This window comes from Eurypyga helias, unplaced genomic scaffold, assembly GCF_000690775.1.
Source record: "Eurypyga helias isolate BGI_N326 unplaced genomic scaffold, ASM69077v1 scaffold14872, whole genome shotgun sequence".
NCBI lineage: Eukaryota > Metazoa > Chordata > Aves > Eurypygiformes > Eurypygidae > Eurypyga > Eurypyga helias.
In genome coordinates this window covers 1-25187 of record NW_010236728.1, presented here as the reverse complement: position 1 = coordinate 25187, position 25187 = coordinate 1, and the positions used below count along the sequence as shown (strand labels likewise).

Genomic DNA, 25187 nt, shown 5'->3' with positions numbered 1-25187 from the left:
GCCGGAGTTAAACCACGACACACAACCTCAGAGTAACAACAAAAAGTAAACAAACAATTGTGTGGGTTGATGAGCACATAAAGCATTGTTAAAAAAGTAAGGTTCCTTTTTCTCTAAAACCTCAGCATTTTGAGGGAGTGCTGCTATACACTGCAAGTGTCAGCGAGTGGATTTTTCCATGGTTTGCCCGAGTCCAGCGGTGCAGGATACGTTTACCTTTCACAGACAAGAGGTCGGGATTCATTCAGGACCGGAGCCAGGGATGAGCAAGGCTGCCGAGGGGGCGGCGCTATCGGCATAGCATCCAGGGAACTTGGTTTCTGATGCAGCGCCTCGGGTGCCAGTCCAGGGACCTCGCCGTCCGTGGGACAGGATCCTGCTTTGCTGTGACCACCCGCTGGCAGGAGTTCCGGCCCGACTGCCCCTTGCAGGGCGAACTCGACGGCTGCTTGCTCAGCTTCCAGCGTTGGTGACGCTGGAGGTGACAACCGGGGCTTGCGTTTCGTGGATGCTCCCGACAGCAGTTTCAGCAAACCCTTTTTTTCTTTCTGTAAAGCAAAAACAGTGCCTCACTTCAGAACGAAAGTCTCCTGGGAGGAGTTTAACATTTCCTTCTGAGAGAGGACATCGTGATCAGAGTGGACTCAGTAAATTATGAGGAGATATTTGGGACTGGACAAGTTACAAAAGATAATTATGAAAATTCTAAAAGAGAAAGACGATTATTGAAATTCTAAAGAGAAAAACAGTAAGTCATTTAGACCACAAATCAGCTAAGGCTCTTCTCAGCGGTGTCCAGTGACAGATTGAGGGGCAGTGGCCATAAACTGGGAAACAGAAGGTCATCCTGAGGAAACCCTTCTTCCCTGTGAGGGTGACAGAGCCCTGAACAGGCTGGCCCGAGAGGCGGGGGGGGTGGGGGAGTCTCCTTCCCTGGAGACTTCCCAAAGCCCCTGGACTTGTTCCTGTGTGATCTGCTCTAGGGGATCCTGCTCTGGCAGGGGGTTGGGCTGGATGATCTCCAGAGGTCCCTTCCAACCCCGAGCACTGTGACTCTCCAAGTTCTTTCACTTAAGTTAAGGCTTACTTCAAAAGCCAATGGCACTGGCCCAAAAGGTTTCCAAGGGAAAGGAGCGAGAAGTTAAGATCCCCACAATGGGAATCTAAGTAGTAAAACATTTCATTAACATGGAAGTTCTTAGGAAGGCAAAAAGAGTCATTTCAAACCAAGCAGGGAGAAAAGTCTGCCCTGGAGGCTTCTGTTTCAGGTTAAGTGTCTTTTATTTATCCTCCCTCAGTAAGAGAAGAGCTTCGAGATTCAGCAGAAATGTGCCACAGGGGAAGGCACCCTGTTTCTCTGCTCTGCTAGAGGGGAGAATGGTAAACACTCCTTTTGCTTGTCCAGACAGGAATCCCTGAAGACTATTACGCAGTACCCTGAGGAGAATTACTGAAGTAGCTTTTGTGTTTCTTGTCTTTTTTTAAAGGGGCATGGCAGTGATCTTCCTATTAACCCTTTCACTGGCTGAATTTAGTGCTTATGAGAGGTGCCAGATTGTTAAGTCCTGGAGACAAAACTAAGCTGTTTAACCACAGAAAGAGAAGAGCATAAGCAATGTGAGATTTTTATTATAGCTTGGGAAGCAGTGGAATTGGTGAACTGTGAAGGAAAATCCTTTGTCCTTCTTCCAAGTCTTCAACAACCTAAAGCTATTTCAGCAAAGAACTGCTGTCCAGGAAACGGGAAAGAGAAACTAAGAAATTAAAGAGAAAGAAATTAAGAAAGAAAGAAATTAAGAAGGAAAGAAATTAAGAGTCCAAATATGCCAGCATCTTTAACCTTAAATTGTAAGCGATATCCAAGTTTTCTAAAAACCCTGCCTAAGGGCACCTCAGACGGATTTCAGTGACCGGCTAAACTAAACCAAAGTTCTAGGTAGCTCCATTCGACAATAATCAACAATAATTATTAAAAAGTGGGTGAGATTAGCGTACAGCCTATGATTAAAACCTTCATAAACTTCATTAAGGGGTGCATGTGGGCGAAAAGTAGTAACGTCTAGAACATCGGAGATGTTTTCACCTAAAGAAACACGTTTTCATCATGTTTTCAATCTAAAGTTGTCAAAGGGAGAAAAAAAGAAAATCTGACTACACCACAGTTAAACCAGCTCGAAATCTGGAGGAATATTTCTGCCTACAACATAACATAATCACGTGGCTTGTTGGACAGGGAGAGTGAGTTTAGACAGAGAGGAAAACACTTCCAACAGGAGCAAGGAAAGCAGAATCACCACAGACTCTACTGATACACATTTAGAAAAGACAGTTATGCGTTGATTTTTTTTTCCTTTGTCCAATAAACATTGCTGGTAGCATGTCTTTCATAATCTCACCATGTGTCTGCTTAATAAGGAAGGCAACCTGCAAGAACACTGATTTTCACTAAATACTAGGTTAAATATTTTATTAGACTGAACTTTCTATGTTCCTGCAAGTTCGCGGGGTATTTTGGGGTGGGTTTTCTTTTTGGTTGGTTAGGGTTTTTTTTGGGGGGGGGAGGTTGTGGGGTTTTTCTGTTTTGTGGGTGGTTTTTTTTTTTGTTTGGGGTGGGGTTTTGTATGTTGTTTGTTTGTTTTCTGCTAATCATACATGTTTCTAAAGTATTCCGGAAACTGACAGCAGGTGAAGAAAACCAAAATTCTTAACATTCTAACAGTCAATCTAATAGTTCTTTGGGACTTTCTTTATCCATTCACATTTTGGTTTTTCTGCTTAAGGCATGAACCCTATTTTAACCCTGCTCCAAGGTCTGCTCTGTATTTTATCCATCCTAAATTATTCTTGTACGGCTAAGAATAAATTTGCCCATAGCTGTAGTCACAAAAGGGCTGCTTAAATTCCAGACTCAGTCTTAAAAAACTCACAATGCTGCTATTCAGCGAATATAAGAAAAAAATACGGATCTCAAAGGTTTGCGTGAGGAAAATGGGAGAATTCAAGGGAGTGATTTTATTCCCTACCTACCTTGCCATCCTTGTCTGCTTTACTGACAGCAGCATTTCCACCAGCTGCAGCTAAAGCGCTCTCTGGAGATGCAGGGGCTCCAGATCTCCCACTCATCTCTCCCTCCAAAGACGAAGCAGCGATGTTGGGAGAATTCAGAGAAGCTGCTGCACATCGGTTCACGTTGACAGCTGTGATGTAAGCAGCAGTACTCGGAAGCTGGGGCTGGAGCTGCTGGGAAGCAACAGAGTGGTGGGGAACGATCATAGCTGCAGGAATAAGGCATGTTGAACTCTGTGCTTGTATGGGTGTGACTGCCGCTGTAGGTCTTTCCTGACTGTGTGCAGCAACTAGAACAAAAGAGCAACACGTGAGAGAGTTCATCTTTTCACAAGACACACAAGGTGAGGTGCAGTCACCGCGTTACAGCTAGTCAGTCACGACGCTTCCTTTGTACCTGCGTAACCTCCCGATGTCTATTACTGTAACGTCATCTTACACAGCATCAAACTGAGCTCACCAGAAAGAGGGAGCAGCACGTGCCACCCCACCTGCCCCAGTATGCGAGGGAAGAGTAACAGCACTGCGGCTGCTGTGGAAAATGACAGGCTGCCAAGTGCAATGCGTCACAGGGATGGAAAGTGAAGATTACGTTTTAGTTCATAAGATCCAGCTAAATCCTGCTTTGAACTCACTTGTTTATTCCTTTTCATACGCTGTGTAGTTGTCAGGGAAGAAACCCTCCTTATAGAAGCTGCTAAAATACAATTCAGGGATTTAGGGATTGTTTTCCCTAAACTATTCACAAAATCCACAACAGATTTAGTGGGTCTGTCAAACACTAAGTACAGTGGCAATTACTGCTGTGAGTGGTTTCTCTAAAAACGTCAGCTATTGTCTCTTGGGATGTTTAAATATAGAAGATTTACTCACACCCCTCAGAAACAAGAGGAACATCTACACTGGAAGCTGGAGAACAGCGCGGGGCTGTTCCAACGTGGGCTGCGGCCTCGCTGCAACGCGCAGAGCTCTGCATGAAGGAATTCATCCTTTCCAAGAAGCAGCGCTGTGGTTACATGGTCCATGATACATGGGTTTGGATCCTTTCAACAGCTGGGGTACCCCTGCACCCCTGGGTGGTGTGAGGTGCAGATACTCTCACCTGAGTAAGAGGCACAGTGCAACAACCCAGTGCTGCAAAGCCCCTTTCATAGACATTTTCCTCCAGATATGCTGAACATTATTATCTAAGGAGGGCTCATTCCTCTAGATTGGTGCATACACATCTCAAATGTACCAATTCTACCTGATTTTTCAAACAGTAATTATGGGTTTCGGGCTTGCGGGAAGCAATATCCTGGAATCAAGCTTCCAGCACTTGCTCTCTTTATTCTGCTCTCTATAAATTCTCCTGGTAATCTGGGTAGATTGCATCACCAGTGTATTAGATAACACTGACAAACTTCACAAATTTGGTAGAACAATCCTACAGTATTATACCCAATTACAATCTCTAAGATAAGAAACAACTTTTTTTTTTCTTAAAAAGAAAGCAGCACAAAATGGGATGTCTATTTTTTGACATGCAATGTCCTCCTCCGTAGCAGACCCTTTCTGAGTACCATAAACATTTCAAAAGGGAAGATAAGGAGCATGCAGCAAGACTTTCTGTAAAAAACAGTCGCTAACACTGCCTTCTGTTTGTGAGACAAAGTCAGCTACAAGTAGCTGCATGTCTATACCGACATGTCATCAATGGACTACAAGCATGGAATGCCTTTCTGCTTTTGTTTTCTTATTCCTGATGGAATCTGTAGCAAAATGCTTCAAGTGACCTTATTTTCTTCCCAGTTCCTTTCAATCGAAGAATGCATACCCCCTCAGCGAGGGTGATGCCAAGCAATGTCTCCCTAAGAGATCTGAAGAAGGATCCTCGAAGTAAGTCCCGAGCTGAACTGAAAAGGAAGACCAGCCCTGCAAAATGCAGCGTTGATCTGTGCAGCCTCCCCAAGAGAGTAACACTCAGCGAAGATGCTAGGGAAAGCTCAGGGCGATCGCGTGTCAGCTGCTGACTGTAAGGTTCTCTAACATCTGCACATAAAGCAGCCATTATTGCTTCAGTTGTCAGGCCCTTACAAGGGACAGGTCGGTATTGGTGACCGAACGGTACACCTTTCACCACAATCCAATGCTAGGTTCCCTGTGAAGACAGTGCAGCCCCTTTGATTTTTCCATTTTGGACCTGAAAAGTTGGGGGGAAGTTATCTTGTCATGTTTTCCAGCTGAATGGGACTGTAAGAGCTTATTGATCTTGACGGCGGCGCAGACTGAGAGGCCTCTGGAGCCCACAGGAGCTTTCTCCTTCGTGCTGTCGCCTGGGAGCTTGTAGCCAGCTCAGAAGAAGGATTTAGAGCAGAAACCTCCTATGCCTGACAGGCAGGAAAGTACAGATGCTTTGCTTAGTTTCTCTTAACAGCTGCCAGCAGCACCTGGTTACTTTTATTAAAGGTAAAGAATGAAGTTGTTACAGAGGACTATCACATCTGTTCCACCTTCAGATCATACGGGAAGAAGATGCAGTCAGTTAAGGAACTAAAATACCTAAATACGTATGTACCCATCCAACCTTCAAAAGCAAACCTGTTGCTGACACAGAATCATACAATCACAGAATCACGGAATGGTTTGGGTTGGCAGGGACCTTAAAGCCCACCCAGTTCCAACCCCCCTGCCATGGGCAGGGACACCTTCCACTAGACCAGGTTGCTCCAAGCCTCATCCAGCCTGGCCTTGGACACTTCCAGGGATGGGGCATCCACAGCTTCTCGGGGCAACCTGTCCCAGTGCCTCCCCACCCTCTCCGGGAAGGACTTCTTCCTGATGTCCAATCTAACCCTCCCCACTTTCAATTTAAACCTGTTACCCCTTGTCCTGTCCCTACAGGCCCTTGGGAAAAGTCCCCCCCAGCTTCCTTGTAGGCCCAAGACATCTGAACATGCACAGGATGTTTTAGGGGATGCATGACTCTGAAGAGGGGTAGGCTAATTTGTGGATCTTGAGACCACAAGAAGCAATCATTCTCAAGGGGATAACGGATAATACCGCTTGCATCTCTTTTTTCCTCTTCTGCCCTGCCAACAACAATCCTGTGATTGAAAAAATCTTTGGCCACAGCCAAGAGACCTTAGGCCCCATGTCCAAGGCTGAAAGAGGGAACACTGGGACAGTGAAAAGGAATTTGAGGGGTTTTTTGTTTTGTTTTGGTGATGGTTTGTGTTTTTTTGTTGTGGTTTGGCTTCTTTTTTTGTTTGGGTTTTGGTTTTTTGGGGCTTTTCTTTTGAGGCCCTAGGAGCAACTGGAACAGATTAGCCTCCAGTTGTGTGGTATTTTCCTAGCCTGGCAAATCCACAGAGAAGTGCATGGATTTGGTAAACAAAACCACTTAAACCACCACTATCAATGTTTTTGGATCTGGGTTTAAATAACATGAAGGCATGTTTCACTGTGATGTGGCCTGCCCCAGACAGTGAAGGCAGAGCTATACCTGCCAGAAATACAGACTTTCATGACACAGATGGTATGGATCTTGAAGCCAGTATAGCCTTAGTGCTTCAGAGTCAAAGCTGAAAGAAGCTGCAGTCAGGTTTAGAGAACAAACAAAATGCCTATGGACCAACCCTGAGCCACAGCCCTGAAAAAGGAGGAATGAATGCTAAAGGTCTTCAAAGACGTTAGGAGAGAATTTAAAAGTGAACCCTACATTAGAGCAATCTGTAGCTGTTACGCAGTTAACACAAAAAATAAGCTATGACTCAGATGTACTTATCACTATTATTACTATATGAATTGCATGTGAGTGGGGAAGCTCAATGTCCCTATGCCAAATACTGCTGTAATAAGAAAAATTCCACCTAAAGTATTTGCATTCCCAACAGTAGGAGTACGTATGTATACACACTTGCTTAGAGGAAAGTAATAATAATCTCTGAATTGTTGAATCTTTTGTTATTTCAGAAAGCACTCAACTCTAAAAAATGACATAAAATTGCCTTAAAAAACCCCAACACATATTTACACACACTCTGACTCCAGCCGCTTGCTGACCCTACAGACCAGTTACCACACATTAAAAGCTTTATTTTATTTATTGATTTATTTTTACCTGTTCTAACTGCATTGCGAGCCTGGTTGACTGTCATCTGTCCTGTCACGTGCATAAGGGCCTTGGCTTGTGGACTAGTTTGGATATGCGCCGCAGAAACCACGGCTGCGGGTACTGTGCTGGAATTCACTGCCACACCATTCCCCTGGAGCTTCTGAGATGTTCCACTAGCGGCAGAAGGGCTGACCATCGTTACCACTCGTCCTGTTTGGCCAGCGGTAGACGTGGGAACTTTGGTTTGTGACGCACTTGTCGCTGCCCTGCCAAAATTAAAAGCAAAACACTAGAACACGACTGAAAAATGATCTACTAGACCCCCATCTCTTCTATTATCCAGTTTTAGCATTAAGTACAAGAACAGAACCATTCTGGGCTTGGAACAAGTCACCTACTCAGACACTTGTGTAACACATACCTTGTAACTGGAGCCACGTAATTGCCAGGAAAAACACCAATCTTGCTCGTATGCATGGACGTTCCCTTGAACCAGCCATCCTGACAGCGCTCGAACACCAAGAACATTTCGCCCTTCCGCAGTTCCAGCTCATCTTCCTTCCGAGGAGTATAAGGGTATATAGCAATATACCTAAAAGACAGGAAAGTGGGCACAATTGATAAACCGATTGCAAACATCACTTGCATTTTCTGGCAGAGAGGTCAGTCAGGGATGAGAAGGCGTGGCAGAGAGGGCTACATGTTGGTCGATCCATCATGCTGTTACACTACTAAAGCAGAACTTAGGGTGATGTTAAGGGAAACAGTGACTCCGAAAAACATCCTCCTAACTGCACTTTAATGTAATGTACAGTACTCCGAAGGACACTGTCCATTTCCTTTGTTAAGTTAGTGAATTTAATTAAATAGCTGTTTATCAGCTACAGAGTCCAGCATATCCCACGTCCCTCTCCCTACACCTGCTTCTCTATCTCACACTTTGTTTTTGTTTTTTTTTTATTTTTATTTTTATGTTATTTGGTTTTATTTTTTTATTTTATCTTTTTATGAGTGGTGGGGAGGACAGAGAAGTTCTGTTGGGAGTGAAAGGGCTGCATCACAGCTACTTTTAAAATTGCAAAATTGGAATCTCCCTGTCCAACTGCAGTGCCAAAAATAAAAGGATATGATACTAGAGCTTGAAGTCGATGGGTAAGGTAGGTAGCTGTTATTCATTTGTCCACGTTATTTCCATTTTTTTTTCTTCTAAGCAACACTAATGCTTAATACGGTGCAGCTGAAATCACAGTGAGAGTTCAGAAACATTTTGCATTTTTTCTTTTTTAAGACATTCTTAGGGAAAAAAGTAAAAAATTAAATCGAAGCTCCTGCAGTTGCATGCTGAAATGTTCCTAGGGAAGACTTCAAATAAGACTGCACAATTTCTCTATTATCACACTAAAAAACGCTGTTGTTTTAACTACCACAGCGTTCTATTTTCTGCCAGAGTATGAACATAAGAAAACTGTTTAAACCATTTATATGAAAGTATTCATCTAATTATGCACCCAGATCTACTGGAAACAGCTTTCTAATAAACCATATTTTCTCAAAAAGAACATACTTTCCAGCAGAGGTAGCCAATTGGAGTAGACAGGTAGAATACCCCCTTTTTTGAAAAAAGTTCCACCACTACTTGCAATGCTCATCTTTCCCACTTTCCTTTTTGCATTATATTTGTGTTCCTTGCTGTCCACCCAGGAAACTGCATTATCTGCAAAAATGCTTTAAAGGCAATATAGGTGCCTGGTAAGGCAAGTCCAAAATATGCTTTCAAGGCAGACACATTGGTAACAAAAGGCTTCACTGGTACATGATCACAGAATCCCAGAATGGTTTGGGTTGGAAGGGACCTTAAAGCCCATCCAGTTCCAACCTCCCTGCCATGGGCAGGGACACCTTCCACTAGACCAGGTTGCTCCAAGCCTCATCCAGCCTGGCCTTGGACACTTCCAGGGATGGGGCATCCACAGCTTCTCTGGGCAACCTGTCCCAGTGCCTCACATCCCTCTCTGGGAAGAACTTCTTCCTGATATCCAATCTAACCCTCCCCACTTTCAATTTAACCCCGTTACCCCTTGTCCTGTCACTACAGGCCCTTGTAAAAAGTCCCCCCCCAGCTTCCTTGTAGCCCCTTCAGGCACTGGAAGGTGCTATAAGGTCTCCCCGGAGCCTTCCCTTCTCCAGGCTGAACCCCCCAACTCTCCCAGCCTGTCCCCATGGCAGAGGGGCTCCCGCCCTCGGAGCATCTCCGTGGCCTCCTCTGGACTCGCTCCCACCAGTCTATATCCTTCTGATGTTGAGGGCATGCAGGGGTGATCTACAAAGCAGACTGAAGCTCTATGGGAAAGCAACTGATGTGCTTTAATCGGTGTTCATTAACTTCCCTTCTAGTTAAATAATTGCAAATTTCATTAGTGTCCTCATATAGAGCAACCCTTTGAAGATGGAGGATGGGAATAAATGAGACGGGAACTTGATTAAGCATCATAATCCATAAGGAGTGTTAAAATGCTTGACACCAAAGAAGAAGCCCCAATCCAGATGCACCTGCTATGCAAGAAGGGCGCTCTTGGAGTGGGAGGAAACCTGGTGGGAAGATAAAAATGAAGACGCAGAACAAAAGTAGTCCTTGCATTATTCAGATATGTCCTATTAGGTGGTTCAGCCACTCCTGAATTTTACATTTTCTTTACTATTCTCATTCTCCAAGCTGCACACAAAGAAGCTTCCAAGAAGAAAGATGTTGTCAGCAGCCCGTTACCATACAAAATATTTTCACTCAGAAGGATGACACACATTTGCCTATATTACAAGTGTGAAGACATAATGCTAATCAGCAGCTTTCTGCCTTCATTCCAAATTGCCACCCGCTAATTAACCCAATTGCAGAATCTTCAGTCAAATTTCAATCGCAACTTACACAAGCAGTCTGACAATGACATGCCAGTACAGCAGTCTAAATGAAATACAGTGCTTTCTGGTTTTCGGCAGAAGTTAGTTTGTATGAGAACAGCCTTTGCAGGCCACACAGAACAGAAAACACTGAATAAATTCACTCCAGAATTTGCTACTTGCGAGTTACACAGTCTTCATCACAAACTCAAGGACGCGTTCATCTTCTGCAGGAGAAATAGTTTGTATTTTTGAAGTCAGTCCTTTCTATACACAGCAGCAGCTGATTACATTTACCTACGACAGAAACAACCCTCAGTCTGAGGGCTCTGTGGGGACATCACCTCCATGTATGTTTTGCTGCTTTTGTTCCGAGTTGTACGCCCGAATTTCTGAGAATTCTAGCAGCACATACACTTCCGTCACGCCAGCTGCCTGTGGGAAGTTACTGACCTCGTTCCATTTTTTACGGCCAGCGAGAAGTTTCGATTTTACTTACACACTTGGACGAGCCTGGGGTCGCAGATGTGCCATTTGGTCAGCTGATCCTGATGCAGGCCTTTGTATTACACCTGCCGGCTGAGGTCCAGAAGAGGCAGACGCGATGATGGCAGCAGACAAGAGAGGAGGTGGTGGAAGTGGGGGATTCATATTCTGATTTTATGGAAACAAAACAAGAGAGTAACAGATGATAACACTGTTTTTGATGGGTTGAATCAGCTGGGAAAAAAACCCCAAACCTAAGGAAATGGGAAAAAACTTGCCAAGGTCAGTATTCCTTTACCTGGGGGTACTAATGTTATCACAGAGTCAGGTTTGTCTGTGTTCCTCTTTTTCCAGTCAAAAACCTGGAAGTCTTGGCAGCTAATTAAGCGAACGCCTAGCAATTTCTTAGCACAGGAAAACCAGAAAGCATTGTTTCTAATGCTAACTACTTTAGGATAGGACTCGACAAAAATTCAGAAGCCTTCCAGGAGGTAGATTTTGCATCCTACTGCTGACTGTACTTCAGAACATGACGGGTTTTGTCACCTGAAGCTGAAGCATAATACACAATTCAGCAGCAGTGCACCCAACCCCACCCCTTCTGGGGGAAATTTTCTTTGGATTTAGGGGTTACAAAAGTGAGCACAGCAGGAGACCAGAGTCACTGAGCTATTGTTACCACTTTCTCCTATTCTTCTCGTTTGAAGAATTAGCTTTTGAAATTCAGTATTATCAGGATTGGAAATCTTTAACAAACACCCAGTACAAAGGTACAGTTCCTTTACAGGCGGATCCCAACGGGGTCCTGCCCACAGGCTTCTACGCCTTTTGAGAATCAAGGGAGCAATTGTTACCCTCTGCTCTCCACAGCCTCAGACAATTCTTTAGGACCTTGTGTACTGATACTCCTGGGAAAAGTCTCTCACAATAGGAGAATTTTGCCTTCCCCCATGCCAAAAATAATTGTTTGTGTTACAACACACAAAAAGAGTAATACAAAACCTCCAACGTTTGAAAATGTAAAACTGAATTAATTTCAAACATGATCTTCAACTTAATGCAATCCTTTAATACTGAAGCAAAGCTCTAAACCACGTCACTTCAGGTTTAAAAACCACGTAACAAAAATATAAATTAAGAACATGTCCTGAAGTACCACCTGGCTCCCCTAGCACATCAGCAGATAAATGCACTGCATCACATTATCCGTTTGAAAAATATTTAATTCCCCTCAAACAGCCTACTTCTGAAGTTTGTTTGGGATTGTGGCTTTTGGGATTCCCTCCCCCCCCCTCCTTAAAAAAAAACCTATAGGGAAAAAAAAGTTTTAGTTCTACCCTGTGACTACTACCTTGCTGCATTTGGTTAAGGTGTTAATAAAAAGACAGCTCTCTGAACTGGTCTTACACTGCCAACACACAGCAAAGAACTGCATGATTAAAAGCTTTCAAATCTAGAGAAAACCGGTTAACTCTTCATAGTTTTTCAGTCAAAATTCTTAGGCTTAGTTATGATATAAACTGCACGGCAGATTGTGAAATATCTTTCTGTTATTTAAAGTTTCTTTTCTGATGGCACATTAACGATTTCATAAGACCAAACAGGCCTCCTGCATCTAACCCAAAGCAGACATGACCTGCTAGAGAAACATCACTGGGAGCTTTGATACTGGTAGCCGAGTTATTTACACGAATGGCAATTGCATTTGCTTCACATTCTGAATCCCCATCCATCCAACAATTGTAAAAGTATCTTGATAATTCATACTGAAATACCAACATTTCTCTTCCAGTTGCTTTACAGCAGGAGTTACTTCCTCCTCCCAGTCAGCTTCAACTCATGTCTGGGCTGAATCCAAGCTGAACTTGAGCATCTAACTTTTAGGCAAACTCTCTATAGAATATAAATTCAAATCTTTTTTTTTAGTCATCTAGATTCCTTATATACACTGTAGAACCTGTAAACTCACATTAGGAGATGATTAGGTGAAAATCTTTAAAATTAAACTTATTCATGCACAATATCAGGGTTGTCACGATTCCACATGTCCTGCACCTCTAAAGATATAAATTCTGGGCGTTTTATTGAAGACACAATATACATTGAATTTTTAGCTGCAATAAAGGCACCTCCCCAGCTCTATTTTATTCTTGTTCTGCTCCCCTCCTCAAGTCTATTACTACAGTAATGAAACTTGCAGTGAGCCACAGCCCAGTCAAACACCTAAAGATTTGCCAAGTACTTAGAAAACTAAATAAACTACCTGATAGGCTTTAGAGGACCGAAGTTCCTCAGTGTGCACTGCTACAACTTGATAAAATAGATCCAAATGCTCTAGCCAAGTTTTCAAGAAGTCTTCTGGCGTAACCATTTTTCTAGCTATTGAGAAACAGACCCACATCTAGATCACAAGCTAGTCTTGATGGCTCCCAGATTCAACGTTCTGTGAAAGAATATATGGAAACCCTAACTGACTGAATGAAATTTGCTCATCAAAATAATTAAGAGCATTTTTATTTTAGGTAGTTCGGCGGGGGGAAACACTACAAGTTTCAGCAGCAACTTCTCAGACAAGTGTACTTTCAGGCATATAAAACAGCAAGTGATTTTTTTTTTCATTAGAAGATGAAATATTACATAATTTCATACTTAATTCACACAAAAACTTCAAATAGTACCTATACTTATGCTCTAGAAACTCACACATATTACTAAGCTGCATTCCAAAATACTTTAAACTTCTCAAGAGACCGTAAAGGCAGAATGAAAGGAAGAGAAGTTATCTATTGTTGCTAAAGTCTGTTTTTCTTCTGCTGCTTTTGAATCTAACTCTAACTTTGCTGTAGTACATTCCCTCTCTTTTTTTCCCATATCATGGTTCAAATCACATACTTCCTCTAAGTTTTTTTTCACCAAAATCTGCAGCAACTGGATCTCCACCATTAGAGGACGAGCTCATAAATTACATCCAGTAATTTCCCCCCCAAATAAACGAGCCTTATATAATTGCCTGTGCACATTTTCACCCAACAACTACTGAACTTGACACCTGCTATTTACATTTATAAAGAAGTTCAGTTACACTAAGCACCTTCAAGGTTAAAAAAATGCCAGGAGCCAAGAAGAGCAGACCAATTAACGCCCCTATTAAAGGAAAAGTTGTGAAGTCCCAGAGACCAGTGTAAGTGATAATATCAGTAAAAGTCTAAGCTGTGAGAAGTTTGTCTCAGATCACAGCTTCTTCAGTTTCAAAGAATCAAACCTCAAAACACAAAACAAGAATTAATGCTGCCAGCTAAAGAATTAGACCGAAGAACCGCTGCTGTAAAATAAAACTTTTAAATACATGATGACAGGTTTTTTGAATGCAAATTAAAATTTGCTGAAGTGATCCATGCAACAGACAGGGTACATGGTCACTTGACAAAAGCACTCTCATTCGTAAGTCTTATTTGTGCATTTTGTCTGTAAATTTGTAAATTATTTACTTCACCCACTCTTTGGTACCAAACAGCATCTACAAAAGATTATTATGGGCAAAATAAAATGAATGTTATTGACACTTCCTGAACCACCCTAATATTTCCCAAAATAGCAACATAAACTGTAATCCTGAACACATACACAGAGGAGAGACTCACAGGCTCCTTCGGGCTAGGAATTAATCTCAACTGTCTCAGAAAAATTTGCTACCCAACAAGACAGCTCAAAATATCTCCTCTTAACCATACAAAAGCCATCTTTCTTACAGACGATGAGAGAAGACACTAGCTTTTCTCTGCTTCTAGATTCAGGCCAGAAAAATGTAGCAAAGATGCATAAATTCAGGATTACTGTAAAGGAATACATCCTTTCCTTTGTTGATGGGGAATCATGCCCACCCTCTCCGATTTCTTCTCCCTTAACCTGAGTTTGGCATGAAGTAATACAAGTTCTAGAAAGGGCTTGCTCTGAAAGAACAATCAATTACTTTAAATAGTATCATAACACCAGAACGATGGACAGAAAGATCCAGTTAAACCACCCTCATGGTAAAAAAGAAACTCTCCCTGTTCCAATCCAACTCCCTTGTCACTTGCTTAGCACTGAGAAGTGAAGAAAGAGCTACAGGGAGCAGCTCAGAGACACGCAGGAGTTTATACTTACGAAAGCAAAAAAGACAACGGCAACCCAGCCACTTCTGATGTGTTAAATGGTAAAATTACAATTGTTCCATAGCTTAATGTGAATGCCCAGAATGTCAGGGAGGGTATTTCTAGAAGGGCAACATCTAGAGAGACAAGAACGCCGCCTTCTCTCTTGATCTGTCAGAACCATTTTGCACATTTCTAAAATGAAAACAAAGAGCTTACAAAGCAAGAGGAAAAGCAGACGTAAAAGACACCCCTCACAGTCTGTGACCATCAACTGCATCATCATCTAACGTTACCTATCGTAGAAGAACACAGGAGCAACCTGGCTGTAGCCTAAGCTACGAGCCTGCATTTTAGTCACGCTAAAAACAAATCAAGAGGAAAATGAACATTATGTACAGAAGGGTATTGACTTTTAAAGAGGGTGGCAGAGAATAATTCAAATCCTCAGTGGGAATTACATGCCTAATGGGAAACATAACCAGGAACACAGTTATTACAAAGAGAAAGTAGCACTCCAGGACACAGGACGATCTTGTGGCAGCAGTTTCACTCCATACTACATTTAGCACTGTAATTTAATTCCTGTGGGTACCCATGGTGAGATTGCTTTTGAACAAGGTTATGCAACTAAAGCACCCAAGGTGGTGTAATGACTTTGCACCAGCACCAATATAAAGCGTTTTTCCTTGCTGGCATCAAGGAAAGAACTACTGATTCTTAATACAAACAAAAGTGTTTGTTACTGAGAGGAGGAAGGGAAAAAAAGGCCACTTCTGGCAGAACTTTAGAAATTCCGCTCTGAATCCTGCCTATCCCATCACCTCCGAAACACATCTTGACCACGAATCAAGTCAATTACTCAGTGTTTGCAGCATATATGTCAGCCAGACTTGTGTTCTGCCTAGCAGCACAAATGCTGCCCAGAGTGATTTTGTTTGCTCAGTTCTCACAGGTATGTTCTGAAAGACAGGGTGAAAGAAGTACAAAAGGTGAAACGGATTAGTATATAAGCATCTAATTGTTTCTAGCACTAGATGTACACCTCATATGGGAGTCCTTCCCGGTGGACATCAAGTTGAAGGTGACCGACAACGTGGCTTTGTAGCAAAGGAGGGTAATGGATCCTGGGCTTCATTAGAAGTCCTGCCAGCGGGTCAGTCCCCTCTCCTCAGCACTGATGAGGCCAAACCTGGAGTGCTGTGTCCAGTTCTGGGCTTCCCATTCCCAGAGAGACGTGGACATACTGGAACATCCAGCCAACGGCCATTAAGATAAATAAGGGACAGAAACACATCTCCTGTGAGGAAAGGCTGAGAGAGCTGGGACTGTTCAGCCTGGAGAAGGCTCAGGGGGATCTCATCAATGTATGTAAGTCCCAGAAGGGGAAGTACAAAGATGATGGAACCATGCCCTTTTGCGTGGTGCCCACCGAAACACAAACTGAACCACAGGAGGTTCAGTCTGAATATCAGGAAAGAGTTTTTCACTGTGAGGGTGACTGAGCACTGGTACAGGTTGCCTAGAGAGGTTGTGGAGTCTCCATCCTTGGAGATACTCAAAAGCTGTGCGGACACCGTGCTTGGCAACTGGTGGCCCTGCTTGAGTAGGGGAGTTAGATGACCTCCAGCGGTCCCCTCCAACCTCAACCCCTCTGTAACATTAAAATACAAATCTAAATATAAGCAGATTATTAATTGGTTCCAGATTAGCATATATTTAACACTGCACAGATGATCCACAAGTTGAAGGAGTTGTTAATAATAAGAAGACAGGGAATTGCTAGAGCACAGCCTGCATTACTCAGTAAGACAGGGCAGAAGCACACTGCCTGTGTAATTGTTAATAATAAAGTCATCTGTCTGAAGAACCAACAGTGTGAAATACATTTACCTGGATAATTACTCCATTTACATCACTACAATTACCACATCACTAACAATGATGAACATCTGTGGGATCACAGTGGATATTTAGTTGAACATAAACTTAGTGCTACACTCAAGCCAAACAAATGGATGCAAGTTCTCAAGATAAAACACCAGACCAATAGGATAAAAGGATCTTACTATCACTATTTCCATCACTGCAAAAGACAGTGCAGTAGGGCACCCAATTCCGTAACGCACTTTCCATGTCCGAAGGAAGTGCTGGCGATAATTCAGAAAGTAACAGCATCATAATTTTAAGGAGTGAAAAACATAACCCAGAGTCCCAAAGAAAGCTGCAACCACGCCACACCTAAGCATTCATTTAAGCAATAAAAAGTTGATAAAAGAAGACATAATTCTGCCTTTGATTTTGCAGACAAATGCCCAAAATGATGCAAGTGCCAAAGTTGGAAACAAACCCAGACCTATGAAGCAGCAAGGCTACTCAGCTTGTTTTACTTGCTTTAAAGACTGCAAGGCTAACTAGACACCTACACAAGATCAAGCATTCGTTTTTTTTTCTTTGGGTTGCTTGAGGTTTTGGGGGTTTTTACTGATGTTTGGTTGGTGTGGGGTTGTTTTTTGGGGGGAAGGGGGGTTGGTTTTTTGGGGTTTGTTTATTTTTTATAAGCTAAGCAGAGATTTGTTATTCAACTCCGCCCCCCAAAGGTAATTTCTGGATCGGAAACAAGAATTATATTTCAAGAATTCCTGTGATCAACGTGAAGGCTCATTAAGTTCCTTTGAAAATTGCTGAAAACTGGTATCCACAATCTTGACTGCAGTTAAGGTCAGGTTCTGATAAGTACAACATGATACAGAACATTCCACAAGCATAGCAAAATAAAAAATTTCAGTTGGCTTTGGAATGAAACCCTGCACATTTTGAAGACAATGTCATTTTCTTTGACCAAAGGAAACAGCATTGCAATGTATTACTTTTTTGAAAGGGGCAGTTTGCAACAGTTTTATTATATTGATCTAGAAGAATGTAACGTAGACATGCTAGAGATGTTCTTCATCTGCAACAGCCATACACACAACGAAAATCATCTTCTTTAATTAGGAGAAAGCAGAGTTTTGAAACTTATTTCAGAGAATCATGAAAATATAGACCTGAGTAAGACAGAAATATCTGGCAGGTGTGGTCTCAAGCTGATATTTTTTTTTAAGATCTTGCTGGTTTCCCCTAACCTCTCCCCCCAGCAGAGTCTCTTTCCTGCTCATACTGAAAAGAAATGCCGTTGTGGAAGGAAGTGTGCTCCTTGGGTTTGCTACAGCAAAATGACAGAGGAAAGCGGGATAAAGGATATGCATGACAGGATGCAAGCATTATGGCGTCAATAATGCTTTTGCTGTATTTCAATTTATACCATTGTCTATCAGACAATCATCATAAAACCATCATTTCAAATTGTTGTGTCAGAATTCAAGATTAAAACCAAAAAAGACTGTACAGACCAAAGATAAATGGGAAGGCTGAGGTTTCTTAAGCAGTACTTACACCAAGAGCAGCTTGGTAGGTAACTTCTGAGGGGAAGGTAAATGAAGGCCCTGTTGTGACTGGGCTGCTAGGGGGTGGAGTCACAATTAGCCCCGTGGTACCAATATGAACCTGCCAAAGAAAGAAAACACCACCAAAACAAACAGCAAGGTCAGTTCTGAGTAGCCCAGTAAGAGCTGGTTTTGACACAGCTCTAAGTTTCACGGGCAAAATCAGCAGTACTCTACTATCTGTAACTTTACACTGGAACTGCTTTTTTGTTAGATACTTAAACAAACAGAATTGGATCACACTGCTCACTCCTTTTTCCCCTCGACATTTCAAAAACTTTAAAGATACGTTTTGAACCAGCAATGTGAAACACTTTTACCCATGTCAGTCAGTTTTCTTTTTTCCCATAACAGACTGTCAGAACCCAAAGACCTGCAAATCAAGCGTATTTACTAGCTCATGTAAAACGATACCAACACTTCTGAGTCTTCCTTATCACCTCCTCTCCTAAACTGTAACCTCTGTGTGAAAGAGACAATTGTTGATGAGCTACTGCAGCTTGTAACGAAAAGCTTTGAAGAAACAGGAGATTAACAAATAAAGTCAGTTAAATATTTCTACTTATCACAATTTTCCTGTACATTTCTGGAATTCATGTAATTTAAAGTTGAATTTACCGTTTACTTCCAAGGGCTTTATTAAAATCCAGTATTATAGTCAATTTAGAAAAAAAAAAACAACCAAGAAATTAATCACTCCAGTTTCTAGTTTCCATAGTATAATGAAAATCTTTCTAGCATGTAAGAAACTGACAACTGTGGAAAAAAATTAGCTTATGGGACCAAAAATATGTGCAATCACTGTGTAAGGAGTATTGTAAAATGCTCTCCTTAAATGCTCTCAACTTGGAGGATGATATACTTTGAGAAAGAGCACGTTCGCCTTAATGACATATAGTTAATGATTTGAAGCAAGTAATCCAACAAATTCAGAAGCCTTTAGAGTTATTAAAGAAGGCCCAAAAACCCAACCCACTCCTGATTTATATTTGATGTGATCTAAATTACCTGAGAAGGGGCACTGCAGGAGAGCCCCGTCAGCTCACTTATGCGGGCTGCTGCGGTTGGGTTGCTGGAGCTGATGAGGACAGGAGGACTGATTTCCATGGAGTGCCGATTCTGAGAAGACTGTGAAGACTTGTTGGACATTGTGAGGGAGGTAAAAGAGTGCCGTTTTTTGGTGTTTTTCTTAGTATCTGTGTGCTTTTGGGTTGAATTGTTGTGGGCTGCTCCAGAGGTACCTTCTCCGGAGTCAACAGCAGAACCTGAGGGCTTATCCAATTCTATCAGCTGTTTGGCTGCCGTGTTAAACTACAAAAGATTGTCACGCATTAATATTTTTTTATTGATAAAAATCACCTGAATATAACAAAACCCCCCGAAACATTATTTTCCTTTTATTCACACTGTAACAGAATTTAAACCACGCAACTTAAAACGGGGACATACTGACCTTCTCTACACATTAGCCATTACGGAGCAACAAGTCTTTCACTACAAACTCAACACGCTTACTGTAGGGCTGGTGTGGGCTACCCATCGGAGGTAAGATATCAGTCAAGAACGGACACGATGCTCTGGTCCAGATATGGATTAATTCACCAATATCTGCTGCTTGTGTTATCTAGAAGTCACACTAAATCACAGTGGTCCCCCTTTGACCTAATGATACAAAAATCTGTATTCTAAAGCTTCTTGAACGTTCATTTTATTTTAAGCCTTTTTTGCTTTGTTTGTAAGTATGACATAAGCCCACCCCTCTGCATCCTAAAGACATTCCTCCTGCTAACCCTTGGTATTGATGCATGTCTTTAACACCACCAGCAGTAAAAACCAGTTTTTCTAAACGCTGACTTAAGAACACAGTAGGCCAGACTAAAGATCCAGCTATACCAATGTACTGCCTAACAGTAAGTAGCTACACAAGCGTAAGACAGCGTAAGGAGGAGAGAAACACGTATTGGCAATTCTGTGGTAACGTGGCAATTGTCAGCTTCTGAATTTCCTCATGCAGAGGCAGCATCTCTCTGCCCAGGGGCCCTCAAATGGAGTTTTCTTTTTTTTAAGCTTATCTAATGAATTTTTGGTCACAATGACATTTTCTATTTGTTAATTTGTTACAACAATATTGTATTAAATGCAAACAAATTCTTCAATGAAGAAATCTGTAATCCCACACATTTTCTTATCAGAATGAAGTGTAAGCTATGTAAGACAATGGGGGGAAGAAAAACCAACCGACCAACCAAAAACCCTGATATTTTTCACAAACCCTTTATTTCCAGAGAACCTTATTAACATTTTAGAGCTGTTGGAAATAATAATGTCAGGACTCTCATTTATTCATGAGCTGAAGTTAACACCAGCACCAGTTTTCTGAACAGGTTAACTGTTGTTAATATATACCACTAAACATGAATACTGTTTATTTGGGTAAGTGTAGCAAATTATGAAGAAGGGAAAAACCTTTTCCGAAGAACATTAGGATGAAATAATTAAATTGGTTACTGTGGAAGTATGATTTCTATTCTTCAGCCTATTATTTCTTCTATTTATTTTACCCATTTTTCAACAAGTCTTAAAACGCCTACTGTGCTCATTGAGAAATTTAAAGCAGTAATTTACCCCATCAAAACTTTACTAGACAAATAACATATGAATAATCATGATAGCAGCAACACTGATTCACATGCAGTTCCCACAACTGACAACAGCTTATCCCTTGAACACTTTCCTGTCTCTCGGGACAAGTAGATGATACACAGTGTGATACAAAGAATAAAGTATATATATTTTTCAATATAGAGAAGGTTTTCAAGCGGTATTTGAAAGATGAGATCTGGGAGGAAATTCCAGGCATACACAGAAGAAACAGACAAAGTTCAAAGCTAGAACTACTGGCACAATGAGGAGTTGACATAAAAACCTACTAGGATGTAACAGCAGGAAAAGTGAAATTATGAAATGCTTGAAGAGGAAGAACCATGTAGAACATATTGCAATGGAAAAGAGGCATAAGGGGGATTTGAAAAAGGATACAAAGATGAAAATGTAGAATTTTTTCCTAAATGTTCTTATTGTTGGTCTTTCAGAAGGCAGCTGAAGAGAAAAGGAAGGACAGGAGAAGACAATGTCACAGTAGTAAACATTCCTAAGAAAAAGGTGGACATGAGATTTTCCTTCCTGCTAATACTGGAAGTGGATCATATGGACAAAATAATTTTGTACCACTTGTGTGACACAGAAGACAAAACCATTCAGCTTTCTCCAATTAACTTGCAAGTCCATTATTTAGATTTTTTTTGTAAAACCAAATTTTAAATTTAGAGCACACATCCTTTTCACAGACTACTGAAAACAATGTTATTTTACGACAAACATTGATAGGAGCCCAGAGTATGAAGCAAGTAGAAAATAAGACCAAAACAAAGCCTACTCTGCTACTCATCCTCTCAGGGTCTTATCCTTCATCGCATATGAACAGGCAGGCTTTTCACAGACTAATCATTTTATGCCTTTTGCACTTTTTTTTTTTCCCACCTCAGATTGAAATTCTTCATGTTGTTCGTGCACGAACAACATCTTCATACTGTCTTACGCAAGGACTGCAGGCACTCATGCTCTTACCTCATCTGCTCTCTTCTTCAGCAAAGAGCCTGTTCACAGATTACGCGGATGAGAGACAAAAAAGCAGTACCCATTTCTAAAACAAGAACGACCTCATTGGCAAAGTTAAGGGGTCACCCAGGAGTGAAAAGCTAAACCGATACCAAAAGCCACCCTTGCTAAAAGCACCTAGGGGTGCCTGGCACACTGAATTATGTTTACCTCCTGAAGCTATTAATGCCTGCAGAATCTCATTAGTTCTATACAGTGAGCAACCTCTTAGAGAAAAGTTAAGGCTTGCCCATGGGATTGATTTAAGACTGATTCTAATATAAGCAACGTACCGAGCTTTCTTAGGAAGAGAAGCAAGCAGAGGACAGCAGCATGGAAGTGACCCGATTACTGGCCTTTTCTTAGAACCAACCTGAAGACAGCAACTGTTGCAGAATATTTTGCAGAGTGCAATTTACTTCTTCCTCGAAAAGAAAAATGAAGACCTGGCATGGATTCTCCAATGAAATGGCTAGCCACCATTCAAGGCCACCGTGGGAATGCATCCCACTTAGGCTATGACGTCTGTCAATGCAGCATTCCTTCCTGCAGCAAATACCCCTGTATCTATTCCCACATTTTGTACCTCAGTTGTTTTCCTGAACAGACTTACTTGACCCAAAGCTTCTTTCATGTGCATATTTATTTGTGTTTTTTTTTTTCTTCAACAAAATCTTGCTCTAACAGCTAGCCTGAAATACAATCCCCCTTCCCAGGAAACCCTGGGAGGCAGAACAACTTTCCGAATGGGGTCAAGGCAGAGGTGGCCGGCTGAGCTGTGTCTCAGTGCTGTGGGGGGGGTCAAGGCAAGCAGATAGGTTTCCTCCTGCCTGCAGCCATCTGGAGAACTTATCAAGTAGACTATCACGCAAGACCTACTACAAGGTCTCTTACTGTTGTGCTTTACTGTACTTAATTTACAGATGAATTCAGGTGTTCTTCACTCCCACAGAGACAGTCAGAATTCAAGGATCATCACTTTATGAAGTGAAAACACCATCTTCTCCCTTAAGTGATCTTTCTATTCATATTCATCCAAAGTTTTTATTTATGCGCTTTTAGTACATCACTATATGTCAAGGAGTTATTTTTCCACATTACCCACACTATTATTGGTCAGGTTCCAATTTCTAGATGACACTTTCACATAGGCCACAGAGATGCTCCGAGGGCTGGAGCCCCTCTGCCATGGGGACAGGCTGGGAGAGTTGGGGTGTTCAGCCTGGAGAAGGGAAGGCTCCGGGGAGACCTTCTAGCACCTTCCAGTGCCTGAAGGGGCTACAAGGAAGCTGGGGGGGACTTTTTACAAGGGCCTGTAGTGACAGGACAAGGGGTAACGGGGTTAAATGGAAAGTGGGGAGGGTTAGATTGGATATCAGGAAGAAGTTCTTCCCGCAGAGGGTGGGGAGGCACGGGGACAGGTTGCCCCGAGAAGCTGTGGATGCCCCATCCCTGGAAGTGTCCAAGGCCAGGCTGGATGAGGCTTGGAGCAACCTGGTCTAGTGGAAGGTGTGCCTGCCCATGGCAGGGGGGTTGGAACTGAATGGTCTTTAAGGTCCCTCCCCACCCAAACCATTCTATCATTCTGTGATTTGGTACGTGAATGTCATAGTTTAGCCTTATCTGGCAATTAAGTTCCAGACAGTCACCCTATCACCTCCTCCCTCCCCACCCTCAGTGGACAAGGGTTGGAGGAAAAAAAAAACCAACAAGGGAAGCTCGTGAAAGTTGAGATAAGAGCTACTTAATTATATAAATAAAATTTATAGTAATACTAACAATACTATTGCTAAAAAGTAATTAAAACAATGGAAAACAGAACATAGGATACAGCATCCTACATACATAGAACATAGGATCACCACCCGTGGACCAACACAGCCAGATTCCAAAACAGCAAGCAAAATCCAAGCAGAGAGAAAAAAACAAACTCTGAGCCCAAGAGTGGAGAGAAAAAAACCCCCCAGCCTTCTCTGCTAAGAGCCCGCTAAGAACTAACAAAAGGAGCTATCAGCACAGCTATCTGCTAGCCCCCAAAGCCTACAAACCAAATCCCACCCATCCAGGGCCACTTTCCCACCTTCCCAACTGCACACGCTCCCAGCCTGACCACTGAGCCTGACGTGTCATGGAGGGAAACAAGATCCCTTGGCCACTGTGGGCAGGCCAGCTCTCTGTAGGAGAGCAGCTCCTTCCTGCGGAAACCGGCACAGTGGAAGCAATACAGAAGAACAGAGCAAACTAGCATTCAATCATAAAATGTTCCTCCAGGTAAAAAGTTGTTCTCTAGTATAAGAGCTTTTCATGGCCTTCAATATATCTAAAGTTTATCCTGTGACCTCACTGTACAAGAAACACTGCATGCATCCGACCTGTACTACAGAATAAATATCACAGACTACATTCAAAGTTAAGGACTTCAGAGAATCTCCAGTAAATCCAGCTGGTAATTTACATTTTTTAAGGAAGGACAAAAAAAAAAAAGGTATGTGGACTAATAACACACATAGCAAAGATATGTTTGTCATGACAAAAATAGTCAATGATTACAGGACTGGGAAATATAACTAAAAATATACCTCAGAAACATGAATTCTCATCTTTGGTGTCTTTAATAACAACATACGTAAGAATGGTTTGACATACTCATCTGTATCAACTGCCTGCATCTCAGAAACCAGCTGTTTTGAAATTCAATTCATCGTTTTCTGCATATCTCACTGCTCTTCAAAACAGCATGTCTTTTGGTTTAATATATGTGAAAAGAATCCACCTATCTTATCTGAAATTTCTCTTTGGTTATTACTTATCAGTTTAGATTTCCCATATCATTTTAGTGGAAATTTGCAAGTGTGGACAGAAGTGCTTGTACCTGTTCTAAAAGGGTTAACTGAATATACATTTTCTTAGTTGGTGGAATTAGTCTGAAAACAGAGAAATACATTTTGTGACTGAATAACATTTTTACATTTTGTTTTCAAGAGTGTATCTCCATTTTGCAGACTTTTGTAGAGATGGAAATGGAGTTGTTAGCTAAACATTAGCCCAAGCAGCAGCTTAGAGAAGAGCTTTCTCTAAGCTGGCTAACTTTAAAGATTTAGTTTTAAAAAGCACCACAAAAAAACCTTGACTGGCTGAACAGAAGGGGCAGCTAATTGCAAGGAGCTGGGAATGAATGGCCAGGGGCAAGACCTTCTTCCACTGGCTTTTAAAAACTTCTTAAACTGAAGCTAGAATTGCACTAAGCAGGTTGGAACCCTTTTGGTTTTGTTGTTGGTTCTTCAGTCATGTGAAAATTTCTATCCCCAGATACAGATTCTTACAACAACCTATTAAAATGAATATACATAACTTCCCTTTAAAAAAAAA

The 25187-nt window shown here is 41.9% G+C and overlaps 1 protein-coding gene across 1 annotated transcript; it reads right to left on the bottom strand.

The window, feature by feature from the left end:
• Positions 1-216: 216 nt before the first annotated feature.
• On the bottom strand, positions 217-22990 carry SH3RF1 (SH3 domain containing ring finger 1; the record flags this gene model as incomplete). The annotated part of the gene is made up of 8 exons (XM_010147202.1): positions 217-548; positions 3028-3356; positions 7169-7428; positions 7584-7754; positions 10557-10711; positions 18112-18222; positions 19170-19472; positions 22960-22990. Coding segments are annotated over 8 exons (1692 nt in total), but the record flags the coding sequence as incomplete, so codon positions are not given.
• Between the last annotated feature and the right edge of the window lie 2197 nt (positions 22991-25187).